This window comes from Convolutriloba macropyga, chromosome 12 (genome assembly GCF_964194025.1).
Source record: "Convolutriloba macropyga chromosome 12, txConMacr16.3, whole genome shotgun sequence".
NCBI lineage: Eukaryota > Metazoa > Xenacoelomorpha > Acoela > Convolutidae > Convolutriloba > Convolutriloba macropyga.
Window position 1 is genome coordinate 32609553 of NC_134479.1, and position 18418 is coordinate 32627970.

General features: G+C 34.6%; 1 protein-coding gene across 1 annotated transcript; it reads left to right on the top strand.

The window, feature by feature from the left end:
* The first annotated feature begins 5875 nt into the window (after positions 1-5875).
* On the top strand, positions 5876-16724 carry LOC142350858 (uncharacterized). Its single transcript, XM_075402840.1, has 5 exons — positions 5876-6009; positions 9291-9450; positions 14297-14463; positions 14977-15110; positions 16297-16724. Exons 1-5 carry the CDS (start codon positions 5967-5969, stop codon positions 16648-16650), a joined length of 858 nt encoding a protein of 285 aa, XP_075258955.1. The 5' UTR covers positions 5876-5966; the 3' UTR covers positions 16651-16724.
* Positions 16725-18418: the final 1694 nt, after the last annotated feature.

An 18418-nucleotide genomic window follows, 5' to 3' on the forward strand; every position in this document is an offset into this window, starting at 1 on the left:
CAAACATGGCAAAAAAGACAAAGGAAAGAGAGGGAGCAAGGAAAGCAGGACAAGGAAAAATCAGTCTCATTCGTATGCAGGGACAGGAAATAGTATCAAAACTTAAAGCAGTTATGCGAACCTATTTGTTTGTATCCAAGTGTAAACAATATTTCTTTTCTGATCTTCCTTCTGATCTTGAGCAAACAATTAATGGTAGATTCAGCAGAGCAGCAGCCCGTTTTTGTACTTTTGTTGACGATGTTGTAATTTATTGTCAAGGAGCCTGGAAAAAAATCAGTTGTGACCGAAGTTTTATTTTGTTACGGTTTTGGATACGGCATCTAAGATGCCCTACGTGTCATGTTAGTAGTGGATAAAACAAGGCTACCAGCCACAGGCCAATTTGGTCCGTTTTCCCTCGTAAAAACTCGGGAATAGTAGTGGATAAAACAAGTCTAACAGCCACCAGCCAACTTGGTCCATTTTCCCTCGTAAAAACTCGGGAAATGGACCAAGCCGTCTGCTAACTGGTAGCCTTGTTTTATTCACTGCTATAAGCACAATCAAAAATAAAAATTAGCCAAAAATAAGTCAAAACCCGCATGCTTACGCACACCATGCGCACGCGCTCAGTTGCGCATAGTTTCCTATTCAGAATAATGCGCAAGTATGCGGATATGCGCTTATCTCTTAATTTTTTCCAAAAATTTATTATATTTATATTTCTAGCTTATAATTTTGTTAAAGATAAGGCTTGAGATAAGGCTGGAGATAAGGCTTATCAGGGAACCTGCTTAGCAGATAATATCTAGTAATCTACTCTTCTATTACTTTATCTATATCTATACCTTTGGCTTTTAATTTACAATATATTAGATAATATTTATAATACTCTCATTCTTCTTTTATTTCTTTATCAGTGAACCTGCTTGGGGAACCAACGGTGGAGCCCCTTCGTTGATTAATGCCCCCGGCCAGATCTATATCTTTATGAGAATTTTGTATATGGCTCTTTAACCCACTTAAGTTTATAATCGAAGGGCAATATTCACACTTAACCTTAGTTGAAATGCATTCTTTACATATTGCCTTCTTTATATCAAAACATGTTATTTGTTTTATAACTCTACATCTATTACAAATTTTATTTGTTATATCATTCTTTGTTTCTATATGACTATTAGTGAACGGCCTCCGTCCGTGGCATGGCAAAGTGGCTTCTCCCTTGGTATCCCAACTACTTTGCAGATTAGAATTAGAATTAGAATCAAAATTAGAATTAGAATTAGAATTGCAATTAGAAACAGGATTAGAATCAGTGAAAAGGGCTTCGCCCTTGATTCCCCAACTGCTTCGCAGATTAGAATCAGAATTAAGATTAGAGTTAGAGCTAGAGCGAAAGATAGAACTAGAGCTAGAGCTAGAGCTAGAGCTAGAACATTTTGAAGCAGTATCCCTCAAATTAGCGGGAATTTCTTCCACACAATTACCAGTTATTGTTTGATTTCCAGATGCACACTTACTACCTTTATCTTTATGTTCTATTTTATAATGAAAAAGCAAAGTGTGCGGGGTTCCACATCCATAATTACAATCTAAATATTTCATATATATATTATTTTCAAGGAATCAGAAAATTTTATTTATTTGAGTTTTCAATTAATTATTTATTTATTTATATTTAGAATTATACTTATTTTTATATTTATAATTATTTATTTATTTTTATTTATTTATTTAGTTATTTTATTATATTTACACTTTTATATTTATATTTATTTGTTTAATAATTCTTATAACTAATCAAACTTTATCTTTACAGTTTTATATTTAAATATATAATATTATTTATAACTAGCTATAGTTTCAATTAAACTTCTAGCATGGTCTTTAGAGAAGGCAAACATACCTAAAACTTCTGCGCCAAGCTTATTAAGAGTTTTTTATTTATATTTTTTAACTAAAATTTTTTCATTACCCAACCCAGTATTTTCTCCAACGAAATTTATAACTTCATCTCTAAAATTTTGACTATTTTTACATAGATCTTTTAAATCAATTCTACCCTTTTCGTTTAGAGCTTCAATTCTTAAATAGATGAGCTCCATTATAATTTGTTATATAGGTATTATCACAATACATTCTAGCCATAATATCTATCTGAGCTTTGACACATCTGAGTTTAAGACACATTACAATCATTTGAATATTTTTATTTATTCCTTCTATAAAATAATAAACTATATCCTCATTAAACTTATCACCCATATCATCAAGAACATTTACAATGTTTTGGAGTTTGAGTATATTTTTCATTGTGATCATATTTATATCACCATCTCAATTTCAGCATAAGGAACGCCAGTCTTGGGATCAATCCAATCCATTTCATCTTTACATACAAAGATTACGGACCTTCGGTCATACTCTGCCATAGACCTCCGGTCATGTTTCACCATTTGCTTTTGATCTTGTCCCATCATAGACTTTTGATCTTGATTTTGATTCTGATTTTGATTCTGATTTTGTTTTTGATTCTGATCTTGATTTTGATTCTGATCTTGATTTTGATCTAAGTATAACTTTAATTATTGTCTAAGAAAACGGGTCTTTCCCGTACCAGTAGCACCATAAACAATAGTGCGTAATGTTGACTTTTCAAATTCAAATTTAACTAATCTTTTATTCATAAGCCCACCAAAATTTTCTTCTAGTTTTGTATTTTTACTTGGCAAGTCATAATACCTTATAAAAAAACAAATGCTACTAACACGAGAATAAAAATTAAGGGACCATTCTCCATTTTTATATGTTGAATATAGTCTTATAATTAGACATAGATTTATAATTAAACTTAGACTTATAATTAAACATTAATATTTATTATATAAAACATGCTTATCCTAAGTTTTGAAGAATTTAATAATGAATTCGGTATTGATAATGAACCAATATCAGAACGAAAGATATAGGTAAAGATATAAGTCTAACCCCAAAAGAAATAATAATGAGAGATGAGAAACCAGAAATGTTCAATGGAACCAAATTCAACATTATTGTGAAGTTACATCCAAATGATGGTACTCACTGGGTTTTAGTTACAAAACGGGGAGGTGGAAAAGTTTATTATTTTGAGAGTTTTGGTGTTGAGATTCCATCATTATTCTTAAAAGATTATGTTGATCTAGGCTCTAATGAAACAATACAGGAATATGATGAATCTTTTTGTGGTGCATATTGTTTATATATGATTTATCTTAAGGATAGAAGATTTACAATAGAGGGTGCTATGGATATTCTAGTTAATGAAGTTAAATGTCCAAAGATGTATGATAAGTGTTTTTGCTTTAGTTGTATAGTTAAAGGAAAAATTGAAGTTGAAGTTGAAGGTAATGGTGATGTTAATGTTAATGAAAATCAGGGAACCTGCTGCTAAAGATGGTAATGACAATGACAATGGTAATGACAATGACAATCAGGAACGGGCTTTGCAGATGACAAACAAGAATCCTCCTTATCGGAAGAAAATGACATAGTATGGCTCATGATTCCCACACCAAGCAAAGAGATAAGCCTTGTTCACAATGTGGATGTGGATGTGGATGAGGAGGGACCCCTCCCCTAAAGGTATCAAGGCCAGTAAATAGAAAAGAAAATTTGTTTTTCATTGTTAATGGAAGTGTACAATCATGGATAACTGATAGTAATATAACGGTTTATGCCCCTTCCCAGAAAACTTCAGATGTATAATAGCAGGTCCTATTGAGTGTGGTAAGACAGTCTTGTTAAAAAATCAATATATACTTGGCACACAATTTGATAGATTATATATCATTGGTCCTACTGGTAATCAGTATGATTTTTTAGAGTATAAAGATATCGTGTTTATTAAGGATTTAAAAGAGTTACTCCACCCCGATAAACTACCAAAATATATTAAGAAACTCATGATATTTCCTGATATTATAGCTAAGGAACCAATTGTTAATGAATACTTTTGTAGAGCTAGACATGAAAATTGTGATTTGATATATCTTAAACAAAATATATTCTCAGCAGATAGACAGATTGTTAGAGAGAACTGTAATTTTTTTATTTTCTTAAAACAAACAGGCAAAGCCATCACTGCTATGTTTTATTATCACTTTACTGGATCTCAACCTAGTTATAATGATTTTAGTAATATATGTGAAAAGGTGTGGTCCAGGCCTTATAATTACATTGTCATTGATAAATCTAAAGATAGATATGATTGTGGTAAACTAAGAACTAATTGGGATTGGAGAGTTTTATTGTTTAATAATATATATAATTAAGTATAAGTATAAGTCTAATTCTAAGTCTATGGCTATCAGTGAAACTGCTACGCAGATGGCTATGACCATGACTAAGTCTTTATCTATGACCAAGTCTAAGTCTATGGCAATGACTATGACAATGACTACCAGCGAACCTGCTTCGCAGATGACTAAGTATAAGTCTAAATCAGATGGGTCTTCGACCAGCTAGTTACACTAGATGCAAAGTAAAAATCAATACATCCCCATTGAAGTCTATAGGTCTTCCGTGCTCATCTTCAATATGAAACTCAATATATTCTATTCTATCCTTTGTTGCATTTTGATATAAGATATTAGTTGGTATACTATTTACCAGGTTACCTGGTGGTTCAGATAGAATAAAAGTATATAGTATGTCTGTGCTTTTGCCATTATCTTTAACACCAGATATAAGATTACAGTAAATGTTATTAGTATTAAAACCCATAATATTAATAATCTTTGGAGATGTATACTTACCTGGTTTATATACTACTTTCCTAAATCCTAGTAATGAGGCTATTGAGTCATCTACATCAAAGCTAAGTGCTCCTTGTTTGACTTCCATTTTACATTTCATTGTATTCTTATCTGGTTCTATTATAACATTACCATCGGTTTCTTCTTTTATTAATTCTGCTATTTTAGTTAATTCATAAGCTCCTGGTGTAATAGTTGAATATAGCAATGGGATTCCTTTATAATTATAATTCAGGACAGATGTAATGTTTGAGTCAGTGTTATTGCTATTGTTAGAACTTAGAGGTTCTGCTATTGCTTCGCCTTCTATAACAGTACTAGGATATAAAAATTGATTATTTCTTCTATTTACATTAAACACTGAGTTATAAACGGATAATCTAATTGAACCCAATTTTACTGTATGAAGTATAGGTTCACTAAAGTTAAATTTTTCTGTTGGATTTATCATTCTAAAGTTAAATGTGTGTTCTTCTTTAGTTTTAGTTAAAGCTTCTTGTATCTTTTTGATCAATTTTGTCCCGTTTCATCATGTCTTTTCACTACCCAGGTTGAGGTCGCAGACCGAAGAAACTATGTTCAGACCGAGGATTCAAAAAAAAATAGCCTGTAAACATCGATAAGTGCACAAATGTCTGAACAAGAACGCGCGGAAGTCTGGTAAACGCACAAAAGTCTGAACATCAACTCACAAAAGTTTGGTGATAGCACAGAAGTCTGGAAATGAGCGCACGAAATTCTGGTCGACGCACGAAATTTTGGACAAAAGGTCTTTCCGTTTGTAACGTGCGGCAAATACTTGGTTCCAACCGGCCTCCACATTGGTTACAGTTATAGCTTTATTTTGAGTTTTTTAGTGCTCATCTCAAATAATTTTTAAAACCATTGCAATAACAGCAATATTTGGGAATATTGTTGATTACAGAATATTATTGATTATATTTTTTAAGAGGTATAACCCCGTCAAACAGGATGAAAGGGAAACAGATGATAGTTGTATTGACAATTTCGAATTGTAAAATTAAACTAAACACTGACACCAGAGGCATTGTTTATTTTGCTCAAACGTTTGTTCATATTTGTTACACATTGGTTAGCAAAGTACTTTCTGTTCAGTTTGTAAAGTGAACTGCTTTTCAACCTTGATCTTTTAAAATTGTTCTAAAAGACCTGTTTGGTACAAAAATGAGGACGAGTTTGTTCGTGTCTTCGATAGTCTTAGTTGCAGGTAATTTGCTTCAGATCTAAATTGGAATCTAGGTACCCGGGTTGGGCTCCCAGAGAATCCCATCGATGGATCATAGAATTTTCATGAAAAGTCTATGGATGGGTCAACGATGGTTCCTTACCACTTTTTCTTTGATCATAGAAGTTTCATCGATGGGAAAACTCTGAATTTCACTGGATCATAGAGAATCCATCGATGGGATTTCACTGGATCATAAAAAAATCCATCAAACCGGTCCGAAAAAATTGTCGAGAACAGGTCTTAAAAACGTTGAAATTGGTTCCAAAAACGTCAAAAAATGGTCGGAGAAACTTCTAAAATATGTCTCAAAATCGTCAAAAATAGGTCTTAAAAACGTTGAAATTGGTCCGAAAAATGTCAAAAATTGGTCGAAAAAACGTCTAAAACATGTCGCAAAATCATCAAAAAGAGGTCTTAAAAACGTTGAAATTGGTCCGAAAAATGTCAAAAATTGGTCGAAAAAACGTCTAAAACATGTCGCAAAATCATCAAAAAGAGGTCTTAAAAACGTTGAAATTGGTCCGAAAAACGTCAAGAATTGGTCGGAAAAACGTCTACAATATGTTATATCACCCCGTTGTGATCGGGTTCTCTTTAGTAAAAACAACCCAAACAACCCTTTCTGCAGCGATTCATTATACATCCGAAACTGAGCATCAAACTTAGATTCTCGGAAGCCCATTCCGGATTCGCCTTATGCCCCTTATCGGGAGATGCTCTTTTTAATGACACGTTACTGAAAGCAACAACCAAAAGTGACGCAAATTCACAAACATGTGAGATTTTCGAAATTTTCTCTTCCGCAGGATGGACATTGGTTTGCAACGCATGGTATAAACCATGTAACATAGTTTGAAATCTACTCGACATGTCGTCAATAGGTCCAAGAAGTCTAGTCCAGTGCTGAGCAGTACAATTACTATGACCAATGGTGGAAAGGAATGGAATATCATAGCAAGCAAATAATAGGGGGAAACCTCAAAACGTAATTCTGAATTTTATGAGATCTATCTGGTTTCGTTACAAAGCGAAAACTTCCATGTTGCCAAAAAAATTGTCCCTGAAACTCTATAAGAATCGCTTCAGTTCTCTTGCACTCATCTGTTGCACATCAAAAAAAAATTAGGAGAGAATTTTAAAATGATGTTAAGCAGTTTTCCTAATCTCACTCCTAGTCTTTGAGTTATTTGCAGTTTGCTGTATTTATTTGCAGTTTTTAGTTGCTTTGATTGCACTCTATTTGCTCACAGTGTATTTACTTCTTTGTTTCTTCCCCCATGATTACATTTTTGAGAGAATCAATTGGGGCTTCTGGTCTTGAAATTTCAATTATTTTTTTGAGCAGTTCAATAATGTGCATGACTTTTATGGAGAAATGTGATTTAATTCTCGTTCCAGGCAAGTGGACTTTGAATTGGGCTTATTAAAAACAAATCTGGTGATTTGTTTTAGTTTTTTCTCAAGTGGTAAAATTATGGTTTTGTTGCTCGTTCCATAGACTAGTATGCCAGAGCTCACAACAAGCTGAACATATACCTTATATGTAAATAACAGTTTTTCTACACTTAAAATTGATCTCATCCGCGAAAATAGTCCTGAGAATTGTTCACTTTTGGGCAAATTTTTTTAATATGATCCTCGAATGTTAGATTGCCTTCCAATTCTCTTCCTAAGTTTTTCTGTGATGAGATCTGTGATAGATTCTTTTCTCCTCTCAATAGTTTTTTGCTGTGAACTTTTCCCTCTTAACTTTATGTTCATAGGGCATGTTTTTTCGTAGTTCAATATCAGTTTGATTCTTCAGATGCAATCACTAACCAGGTTCAAAGATTGGCTGAAAGCTTCAGTTGTTGATTCCTCTTTTGGTTAAAAGCAGTATCGTCAGCGTATAATGTCAAACAGTTCTGACTACAATAATTGTCTAGGTTGTTTATATACACAACAAAAAGAAGTGTTCCAGGTACTGATCCTTGTGGTACCCCATACTCGAGTTCTGCAAAATCAGAGTATACATTTCTTGAATTTACAAATTGTTGCCTAATACTTAGATAGGATTGCAAAAAGTTTTGCATGTCATTCCTCTCAATCTAATGTTGTTTAGTTCATCTAAAAGGATAGTATGTTTAACTGTATCAGGGCTTTTTTGAGATTGATGAACACAGTTATTTTTCTGCAACACCATCCTTCCAGTCTTGCTTGACGTTCTCAGTAAAATTTACCAAGGCTTCAATAGTGCTCTTTTATGTCCTAAATCCAAACTGACTTTTGTTGACTATGGCCTAAATCCAAATTGACTTGAGCTGGTTTTCAGCATTTTTCATGAAAGAAGATTTTGAATTTTCCCCAAAAATTTAACATTCCTTTTTGAACCAATTTCTCAATCAATTTTCCTATTTTTGGCAGGAAAATGATTGGTCTGTAATTTTCAGCAACTTTAGGATCTCCTTTCTTATTCAGTGGGATGATTATAGTTTTCCTTAAGCGATTCGGGAAAACCTATTTTCAAATTTTTTGTTGACTGCTTAGGGGCTTAGTAAAAAAATACCGCTTAGGTGCTTTTCCTCAGGAACAGTTGTAACTAGACATAAGATGTTAACAAAAACATTTTACAAAGACCTTGAGCTGTTTTTCCGCATTTTTCATGAAAGAAGAGTTACTCGCTCTTTCCTGACAAAATTTCTTTTTTATGAGTATCCTGCTTATCAACAGCTGTCGGTCAGTTCCACTTTTTCATCACTCGACTTGATAAAATGGCCCCTAAAACTGAGCAAGCGGTCAACTCATACTCAGGGAATGCTTGGTTCCAGGTGGGAAAGTTGACAGACTCCAGAATCATTTAAAATTAGAGCTGCATCAAACACGAGGAAATTATTCAAAACTGTCCCACACTCTGCATTATTTAGACTTAAAAGGTTTTCAATACATGCGACCAAAACTACGTCAATTAAAAAAAGCAGCTTAATTTTTTGTACGCTATTATTTGTTCAGGTACATTTGAAATAGCTACGAATAAATACGCTTTTTTTCTTTTAGTCAGAACCTAAAAAATCAATTCTGGAGAGGAGAATTTCCTATTAATCATTATAAGCAGTAGTGGTTGCCTGAACTGAATGGTCTATAGATTTTAATGAAATCCAAAATTAGTGATTAAGCAATTACTGCTTGTTGCGGTATATTCGGTCTTTGCGCACTTTTTTGTGAGGGGGACGGGGGCGTGGTTAATCTTTTAGTATCTCAGTCTTATTCTGAATCTGTTTTAGTATTCCGCATCACTGTTTCCAACAATTCCTCCCGTTTATCATCTGGGGGTCAACCTAGTCCACCTGGAATGCTGACAACCAAAGAGCCAGATGTTGAATCCCTTGTTTTTTGGGTCTCGAACGGCGTTGAAGGTGTGGGGAGATACTGCCGACAGTACAGGTATAGTTCGGGTTTTATAAACTTGATAACCATAGTACCTACCTGAGCATGTTAGTAATGAATTGGATTGGTTTTAAAATGTTCAGCAGTACTGATTTGGAATCTATCTACACATGCCCTGGACTCCTCTGGCTCGGATTCGGATTGAGATTTTGCTTTCACTTATTGCTGTTGCTCGCAGATCCTCTAAAGCTCAAGCAACATCTGTAAGAAACGACATATCCTGTTTCAATAAATTTTAATTTAATATAATTCGACAGCATATTTGAAACAATTACGTAACATTAAATTCTGTGTCTCACTGGGCTCTGTATCTTCGCCTGAGACATTAGATAAAACTTAATGAATCTGTTAATAGCGTTTGGGTCTCGCCACCACTCCAAAAACTAAGATACTGTTGCTCTTGAAGAGTTCTTTAGAATTACGCTAGTCAATTTAGAGAGCTAGCGATAATAATTAAAGTGATCTCGGTCATTTGATCTATTGAATTGAAAACCAGCATTCAATAGATCAAATGGTATCTCGCTCTCTTCTCCTTTTGACTTTTGTGAACATCAAAAAACTGGAAAAACTTTAAATTGCAACGTTGCCACGAATTTTGTGAACATTGGGCGAGTATCAAACAATGAGGCACGGTAATGAGCGTCCGCACAAAATGTTAAGATTCCACAATATTGGCATCATTGTCACCCAAATTAGGAAGAGAAAGAAATCTTGCAACAAAAAAATTGGTATATGAGTTTTAAAAAATTGCTTCCAACTCAAGTCAATTTAAAAAGTAAATACGGCCACACTAAAGCGCCGATGAGACCTGCCATTATCATGACTACAAGACAAGACAAACAACAAAATCAATTAACAACAAAAAACGTTATTTACGTCATCCAAAATTCAATTTCCATTCTTTTGAAAAAAAACTTAACCAATTAATTATTCATTCCTAGAAAAACATGGAAACAGTCTCTAATGAGCTCTAATGAGACTCGGTAACAAATAGATAAAAAATAACAAAAACGCAAATCTAAAAATATGTTGATAGTTTTGAAAACAAATGATTTCAAAAAATGATAACCAATTGATGTCAATTGAAGTCTGTAATTAGATTTATGTTTACAAATAACCCCGTATAAAGACATACCCTTATAGTGATTATCTCGTATGCCTACAAAAACAAACAACCAACTCAGACAAAAAAAACAAATTCAACTCACTAATGCAAGAAACGGTGTCGAAGCCGATAAAACCACAATTTATTGAGTCAGACATTGGAAATAATCAATTGCGAGTTTTTTGAAAACCCATAATGAGAACTGTGGGCTCTGAATAATGAGGTTACGTAACAATTAGAAAACAAAAACGCGAAAATGCAAAGTTAATAAGACATTTGTATGAGAAAAATTCGAATACAATTAATTACAAAGACATAAAACCATTAGCTAACAACATAAATCTTTAAAAATATTCATGTTATTTTCCTTAGAAAAACTTGAGATTTCTCATTGTTTAGAATCTGTCATACGTCTATAAAAGTACGCTAAGTGCCGAAAGTCCAAGATTTAAAATTAGGATGTTGAAGCCGTTTAAACAATAATCCACGCATTAAAAAACATCAGATATTTTGAATTGTGCCATTTTCAATGACAATAAGTTGAATTGCGACATTAATTTGTGAGCTTGGTAACAAGTGAGCAATAAAACAGCAGAGCGAAAAACTGAAAGAAGATCGTGTAAATTATTTGATAACATTGTCATGAAAATTTTAAGCTATCAACTGAAATCAGTATTTAGGTCCCTTTGTTAATACGACATCGCTAAGACCTATAATTGTTGAAAATTTTTCTTACCACTACAAAAAGAATGAAAGTTAAATGCAAAAATAAAACAAATTCTATTAATTTCTGCTAAAAAAACAGTTTCGAAATCGTAAAACCATAATCTGTTCAAAGAAATAATATGGTATGATCAGTCATGCTTTCTTTTAAACTTAAATATTGTGATAGTCTACCTGCGAAGAAGTTAAAAAGACAAGAAAAAGAACCTAAAAAATGGGGAAAAGTCCATAAGATGAAAGCTTTGTTTGATAAATTTTAGTAACAAAGCCGAGAAGCAGTCACTTCGAACGTAAAACAGCAATAAACATTGATTTTCAATCCATTAGAAGACGAGGCTACCTGCTTTTCTGATTTCAAGCCAAAAGTTGACCAAAAAAGAGAGAAATATGTGGCAACGCTCAATAGTTCACTGTTTATTTCGAAAACAATTATTTTTAAAAGGCAAAGCGATCATAAACACTTTCGAATAAAAGCAAAATAGATACCCATGAAACTCCACAGGAAGGCCTATGGACCTGTCAATACTGGTCTGTGAGCAAAATGTGCACTTCTGTGATTGACTTAAAAAACAAAAAATGCGGAAAATTCTTTATAAATGACAGCTACTGATTACAATCCGAATAATTGGACTGTAAAAAACACTGATTAGACCAAAATAAGCCTTGCTATTTCTGTTCGTCCATTAGGAACACGTATTTATTGAAAATTTTATGGGCAGGGATATTTTGACAAAAAATTTTAGAACAAAAAAGTATAATGAAGCATTTCGGGAAACTTTTGGGTTGAAATACCAAGAAATGTAAAATCTTTTTCCAAGGTTGCACTCCGCGATAACAAAAATGAAACTAGTCCTCTTTGAAGTTAATAAAGATTACGTTATTTTGAAAACGTAACCAAAGCTGTTAGCGAACAAATGAATCCAACAGTTAACAACACACTTCTATCTTTAGAAGTAAAACGAACAACACTATCGCTAGAAATTTCAACCTGTTTTTCTGCTAAACTGGTAAAAATGCGTAAATTTACTGAAAATATATACAAAACAACAACCATTAGTCCAACCTTCACAAAACTTTTAACTTCGATAATTGTATTCAAGATAATTTTTTTATTTATGTTTTCTTTGCTGAACGGGCTTTATAATGATACCACTCGGATCCCTTTTTGTTGAATATATCAATCGGCCAAAATTCTGAACAAAAAGCCGTTCGAGTAGGTAGCTCCTCCCCCTCTAAGCGGGGTCGAAACAAATATTTTCAAGAGCCATTTCTTTGACCACTGCTAATCTGTAATTGGTGTTCTTATCCCGAATCAGTAATACCAGTGCCTTTCATGGAACTTTTTTGACAAATATAGCTTTATTTCGCTCATTTATAGTTTCCCGGATGTGAGCCTCGGAACATTTCAGTGATGAATCAGAACATTTGAATAATATTCGTCATATTTAGCTCAGAAACATTGCATCTGAAGAGTTTTTCAACTGCACGCACAGTTTGTTTACAGTGATCTTGAATACTCACAGACTGCTTTTGCAATTTACAGATAGACAAAACGTCTGTCAGATAATGAAGTCTGAGCAGCTTAATTGCATGGTTTTGTAGCATCCACAATCATCGCCCGGCGTACTTCAGTACCCAGTTTGAGGTGACAGACCGAAAATCGATATGCCCAGACCGTCCCTGACGGAAAGTGCCAGACTTTCGTTCGTTCAAAATTTTTAGTGCGTTCTTCTTGCGTTCGAAGTCGAATATGTCCATACCATCCCAGACCAAAAGCGTAGATGTCCCTGGGTCAGCGATCAAAAAACTTTCTTTGATTTCGTACTAGGTCATATATGATATTTAGTAATCATACTAGGTCACATATGATTTGTATGAATTCTTGGTATTCATACAAGGACCATATGGTCATACAAAAAATTTCAAAGTCTAAAAACTGTATAATTTTGATTTTCCATTGAAGTGGAAAAAAATTTCTTGGAAATCATACAAGGTCATATATGACAAACAAATTATTGACTGGTGACACAAATTCCCGTATAATGTAATGTAGTCAGAGGACTTATTTAATTATTATATCGCATTTGCATTCCACATTTGATTCTTTGTGTGCTCTAAAAGAGTAACTTTGTGGTTTAAACATATTCAGAAAACGAATTTGACGTTATATGCAAATTTTTTTAATGACTATTTTTTATAAATGAGCATTTATAAGTATAACTGGCTTCAGAGTATGTCAAAAATTTTGACTTACTCTTTTATTTTGTGCCGAACTTTGCAAATGAAATTGTATGTTAGGGTTTTTTGGCGGATCACAATATCATGCCGGGGTATCATATAGGTGCTGCCCTACCGAACAAAAACAAAAAAAAACATAACTGGTAAAAGATTTTCGAAAAATAGATGTATGATTCTTGGTATCCGTACTAGGGTCATATATGATTTCTTCGATTTCTTACAAGGATCGTACTAAGAAATCAAGTATGGACAGTATGAAATCATATATGATCCTTGTATGAAATCAAAGAAACTTCAACCCGAGAGACTTTCGTGCGTTCTTGTCCAGACCATCGTGCGCTTCAAGTATACTGTAGCAGAATAGATGCAGGACTTTAAATAGAGTTTTTTTCGAGGTTTCAATCAATGACCATATCATTTCCTAGAAAACTCAGACTTTATTTCACAATGAATTTTTCTCTGATTTTTCACTGAAATTACTCTGGACAGGGTAAAAAGCACTGTGTAAGTTGCTAACAAATTTACATCCTCACATCAGTTTGTGTCAGCTCTGTACGTACAAGATTCATAACGCATTTGCTCTGATGGTAAATAAATCTTGATAGAAACAAATCGGACATTTTCAGGCTGAAATTTGAATCCTTTTTAACACGGAAAAGCTGCTGAAACGCAGCAACATTTTCGTTCAACTTTTTCGATTAAAATTTTCGACAAAGAGTTTCATTTATGTTTCCATATATTCGCCAAAATTTGATGGAAAAAAATTTTCTTTTTCAGTCAGTACTATTGTCTTGATTCGTACAGAACACCTTCGGTTGAATACAATGAAACACTCGACACAGAATTTCAGAACGGAATGAACCCAAGTGCAACTAAGGCGTGGTTTGCGGTACTCATTAAAGAGAGATGGCAGATTATCAACATGATAGACCATGAAGACCCACGTTAGAACTTCTTATCTCTTGCAGGGTCAATATTCAATATTTTTCAATGTATCTCAAAACTTTGTTAACCATGATCAAAAATTTAAATTCCTTGAGTTTACAATACCAGTTTCCAGAATTGGAATTGATCCCGGGCAGACTATTATAAAAGGCCTATTAAGTATAGAAAGTGTTATCTTGGATACAAGCCCGATAATTTTGAAAATGAAAACCCCCTTTTTGTTGACCTAAAGCTCTAAATCTGTTTGTTTAATCTCACTTTCTTTTTAGGTTTTCATGGGTATACCACTATGTGAGGTACATTTCTCTTTTTGCTAATACCTCTAGACCGTTCCTTATATCAAGATAATTTTGCACTGATTTTAATGTTGCTGGCTAATTCAATTCGTTCATTCGTTCTTTCATTCATTCACTCATTCAAAATGTGTCATGTCACTATAAAGCAAGTAATTATACCCTTGAATTTTTTTTCTCGTTTAGTTTATTCAAGATAGTTAATTACAATGTTTTCAGAACTCTGTTGCGAAGCGCAATCGATGAAATATTTGCTCTATGGTCACTTGAGAAGAAAAATGAACCCTGAGGACTATATGGAAAAATTGATGGAGTATTGGGATGAAGACAATAAACCTCTCAACTTCATAACAGTAATCGAATTTTTATCTTTTACATATCCCCTATCCCGCGCACTCATCCCCTGTCACATTGAAACCCAAAAAAATTAGATATGATTTTAATTACTTGCATTAATAACGGATTACAGCAGTCTACAATAAAGTAATCAGATTCCAGTTTAGGCTCTATTTTGTTTTTAGTTTGCATCCCTATGAATAATGTTCGGACAGTTGAAAAATATTGGTGTTCTATAGAAAAACATGCTCTAGAGTAAAAAAAAATTTACGTAAAGCAAATAATTTGATTGACCGAATTTTGACTTACTTTCCGATCTGAAAAAAAAATAATAGAAAAAGGCCAACATGAAAAAAAAAGAATTTAAACTTTAGATTTTTTACAGCGCTTCTTTAATAGCGGTCTAAGAAGGCTCAACTGCTGTAAAACTTACCTGCACTTCATTCAGACCAACATCTGTTACTTACAAGAATTGTGTGCTATCCCTTAAACCAACCAACATTTCGTTGGTTTTTCGTATTTTAGCAAATTTGCTGCCGAAATTAGCGACAATGCGAAAATCACGACCAAACTGTCGTTCCCTCATCGCTAATTCCGACAGATAATTCTAGTGACAATAGCAGTGCGCGAAAGGCAACTAATCCCCCAAGATCAAAGGATTACACAAGAGTCAATTACACTTGTCGCTAGTTTTCGCATACTGTAAAATGCAAAAACCAGCGACCTCTATATCAAAAATTGATCGTGTCAGACTTTTTGGCGCTCGCTTATTTTCCTGGTCTTAATACATGTGCGTAAAGTAAAATACATGCTTTAAACAACAATTTGCCGAGTATATATTCTGGAGCAAATGTGCTTTTTGCATTGTAATGAGTCCTAATCTCAAGAACATGGACCTCATTATCTAACATCTCGTTCTTTATTAAAACTATCTATCGGAAAATTTATGTTGAATAAGTAGATTTTTGTCAAGATTTACGTCAAGTTTAATGTATGCACAAATTACATTAGGTGGTTTTCTTTCATTTTTTCAACTTTTCTTCGACTCTCGTGCGTTCGAAGACTTTTGCAGACATTTTATTCCGAGCGCAGGTGTGCGCTCGAAGATGCTCTGATCAGAGGCCACTTAGTCTTGAACACAACAACCTGGTTGGTTTTACCGGCTCGAACTGGTTGCCAAAAATATTACACGTCAATTTTTAGGCGGTTCATCTTCCCTTAGTTTGCAAAAACTTGATAGTCGAGGTCGGATTTGGACCAGGAAACTTAACCCGCAACTTAATCCCAGTCAAGTACGGAGCTCCCTATATCATCTTGGGAAAAGAATTCCCTGGTTATGGCATTCCTGGAGTGAACACAACACTTTTTGATTGGGCGGATCCAGGAAAAATTTTGACGTTTCATTGGTTCAAGCATAATATCATGTGCAAAGAACACCCCTGGATATGTGGGAGAATAGAGCAACGAACTTCAGCAGAGACATCTCAAACATCTAAGAAATCTGGGAGAAAAGGAAGCAAGAAAAACAGGAGAAAGAAGCAGCATAATGGCTCATAGGCAACGTAGAACAAAAATTGAACATTTGAAGCACTACTTTTTTTTAATGTAGCTCCAATACTTGTTCAGATGAATCATTGTGTAATATTCTTTTTATCGCCATCATGTACACAAAAGAAATTCAGATCTTTTCGTATGTACCCCCCCCCCCCTCCCCCAGGTCGAGCTGGCCAGAATTGAGCTCTGATCAGACCATCTTCGAGCGCTCACATATTCTCGTTGCGCTCGAATTACATGGTCTGGAAAAGGCTTCGAGCGCACTTTTTTCTGGACAATGGTCTGAAACTTGCCTGATCAGAGGTCACTTTGGTCTGGGATGGTCTGATCAGAAGCAATTTCAAGCGCACACTAGTCTGATCAGAGGTCGATTCGAGCGCACACTAGTCTGACCAGAGGCCAAGTCGAGCAAATTTTTTCTTTGATTTTTTGTTTTTTTACTGACAGTTGTTGACATTTGAGTCAACAATAAAGCAGCAGTCTGATCAGAACTCCATCTGAAAATCTGATGGGGTTGATCAGAACCAAGTGGTCCGACTGGTAGCAACTGCTGGTCCCATCAAGAAAAGATTTGGAATCAAAGTAGATCAATGCGTTTTCATGCAAAGCTGTCTGAGTTAATTTAATCAGTTAAAAACATAGATTAATGGCATACTCAATAATTTGATCTTGTACTCTTTTTGGTTTTTTTTCATTGGCAATACTTTTAGAATCGTCTTTTCGTTACTTGAATTTAAGGTTGATCAGATCAATTTTCATGAAATGAAACGAATATATTACAACGATATTGAGAGATTTGTTCATGTTCAAAATCATTCTCTGATCAGACTATTTTGAACGCACTTCAGTCTAAACAAAAGCAACATCGAGCGCACTTTTGTCTGATCAGCGGAGATTTCGAGCGCACTTTAGTCTGATCATAGGCATTTACCACCGAAGTTCATTCTGATCGGCGGCTATTTCGAACGCACTTCAGTCTGATCAGAGGCGGATTCGAGCGCACACTAATCTCATCAGGGGATGATTTTCGAGTGCACAATCTTCTGATCACAAGTGGTTTTCGAACGAACTTTTAGCGCACATGGAGCTTCGAGCGCACGATAGCCTAATCAGAGGACACTTCAGTCTGGATCGGTCTGATCAGAGGTCGCTTTTGTCTGGGACGGTCTGATCAGAAGCCATTTTGGTGTGTTCCTCAACCTGCCCCCCTCCATTCATTAGTTAAGGCGAACCCCCCTACAGTTACAGAGCACGTGCCGTTACCTAGTAAATTTCTATGGGATTATTTGTCGATCTGTCTGAGGGGAAAAAACAAAGCCACAAGTGCTGCATTTTCGCATTTACACAAGATGGCCAACCTATTGGCGTAAACTGTGAGTACAATCATAATGAGTCTATTGGAGAGCCCACCACACAAATAAAAAAAAATTATAAAAAAGATCGAAACCCTGGGTGAAAACCTTACTCCCGCAGCAGCCGCAGCTTCGTAACCGACCTTCTTTCGAAACAGTATGCGTAGACGTCATAATCCATTTCAATACAAACATCGCAGCATTTAAGAAAGAATATGCACATCGCGCCAATTCGTGAAACGTCGGACTGACCTCTTGATATCCCCGATATGATTCAAAAATTTGTGCGGTATGGCAGGGAAAAGATGACAAAGAGCGTGTTTTAATTTTTGGTGATCCCTGTATGATATTGGTTCTCGAAGGTTCTATCTAAGTCTTGGCTGGCGGACGGAACGACTAAATCACTTCCTAAAACTTCT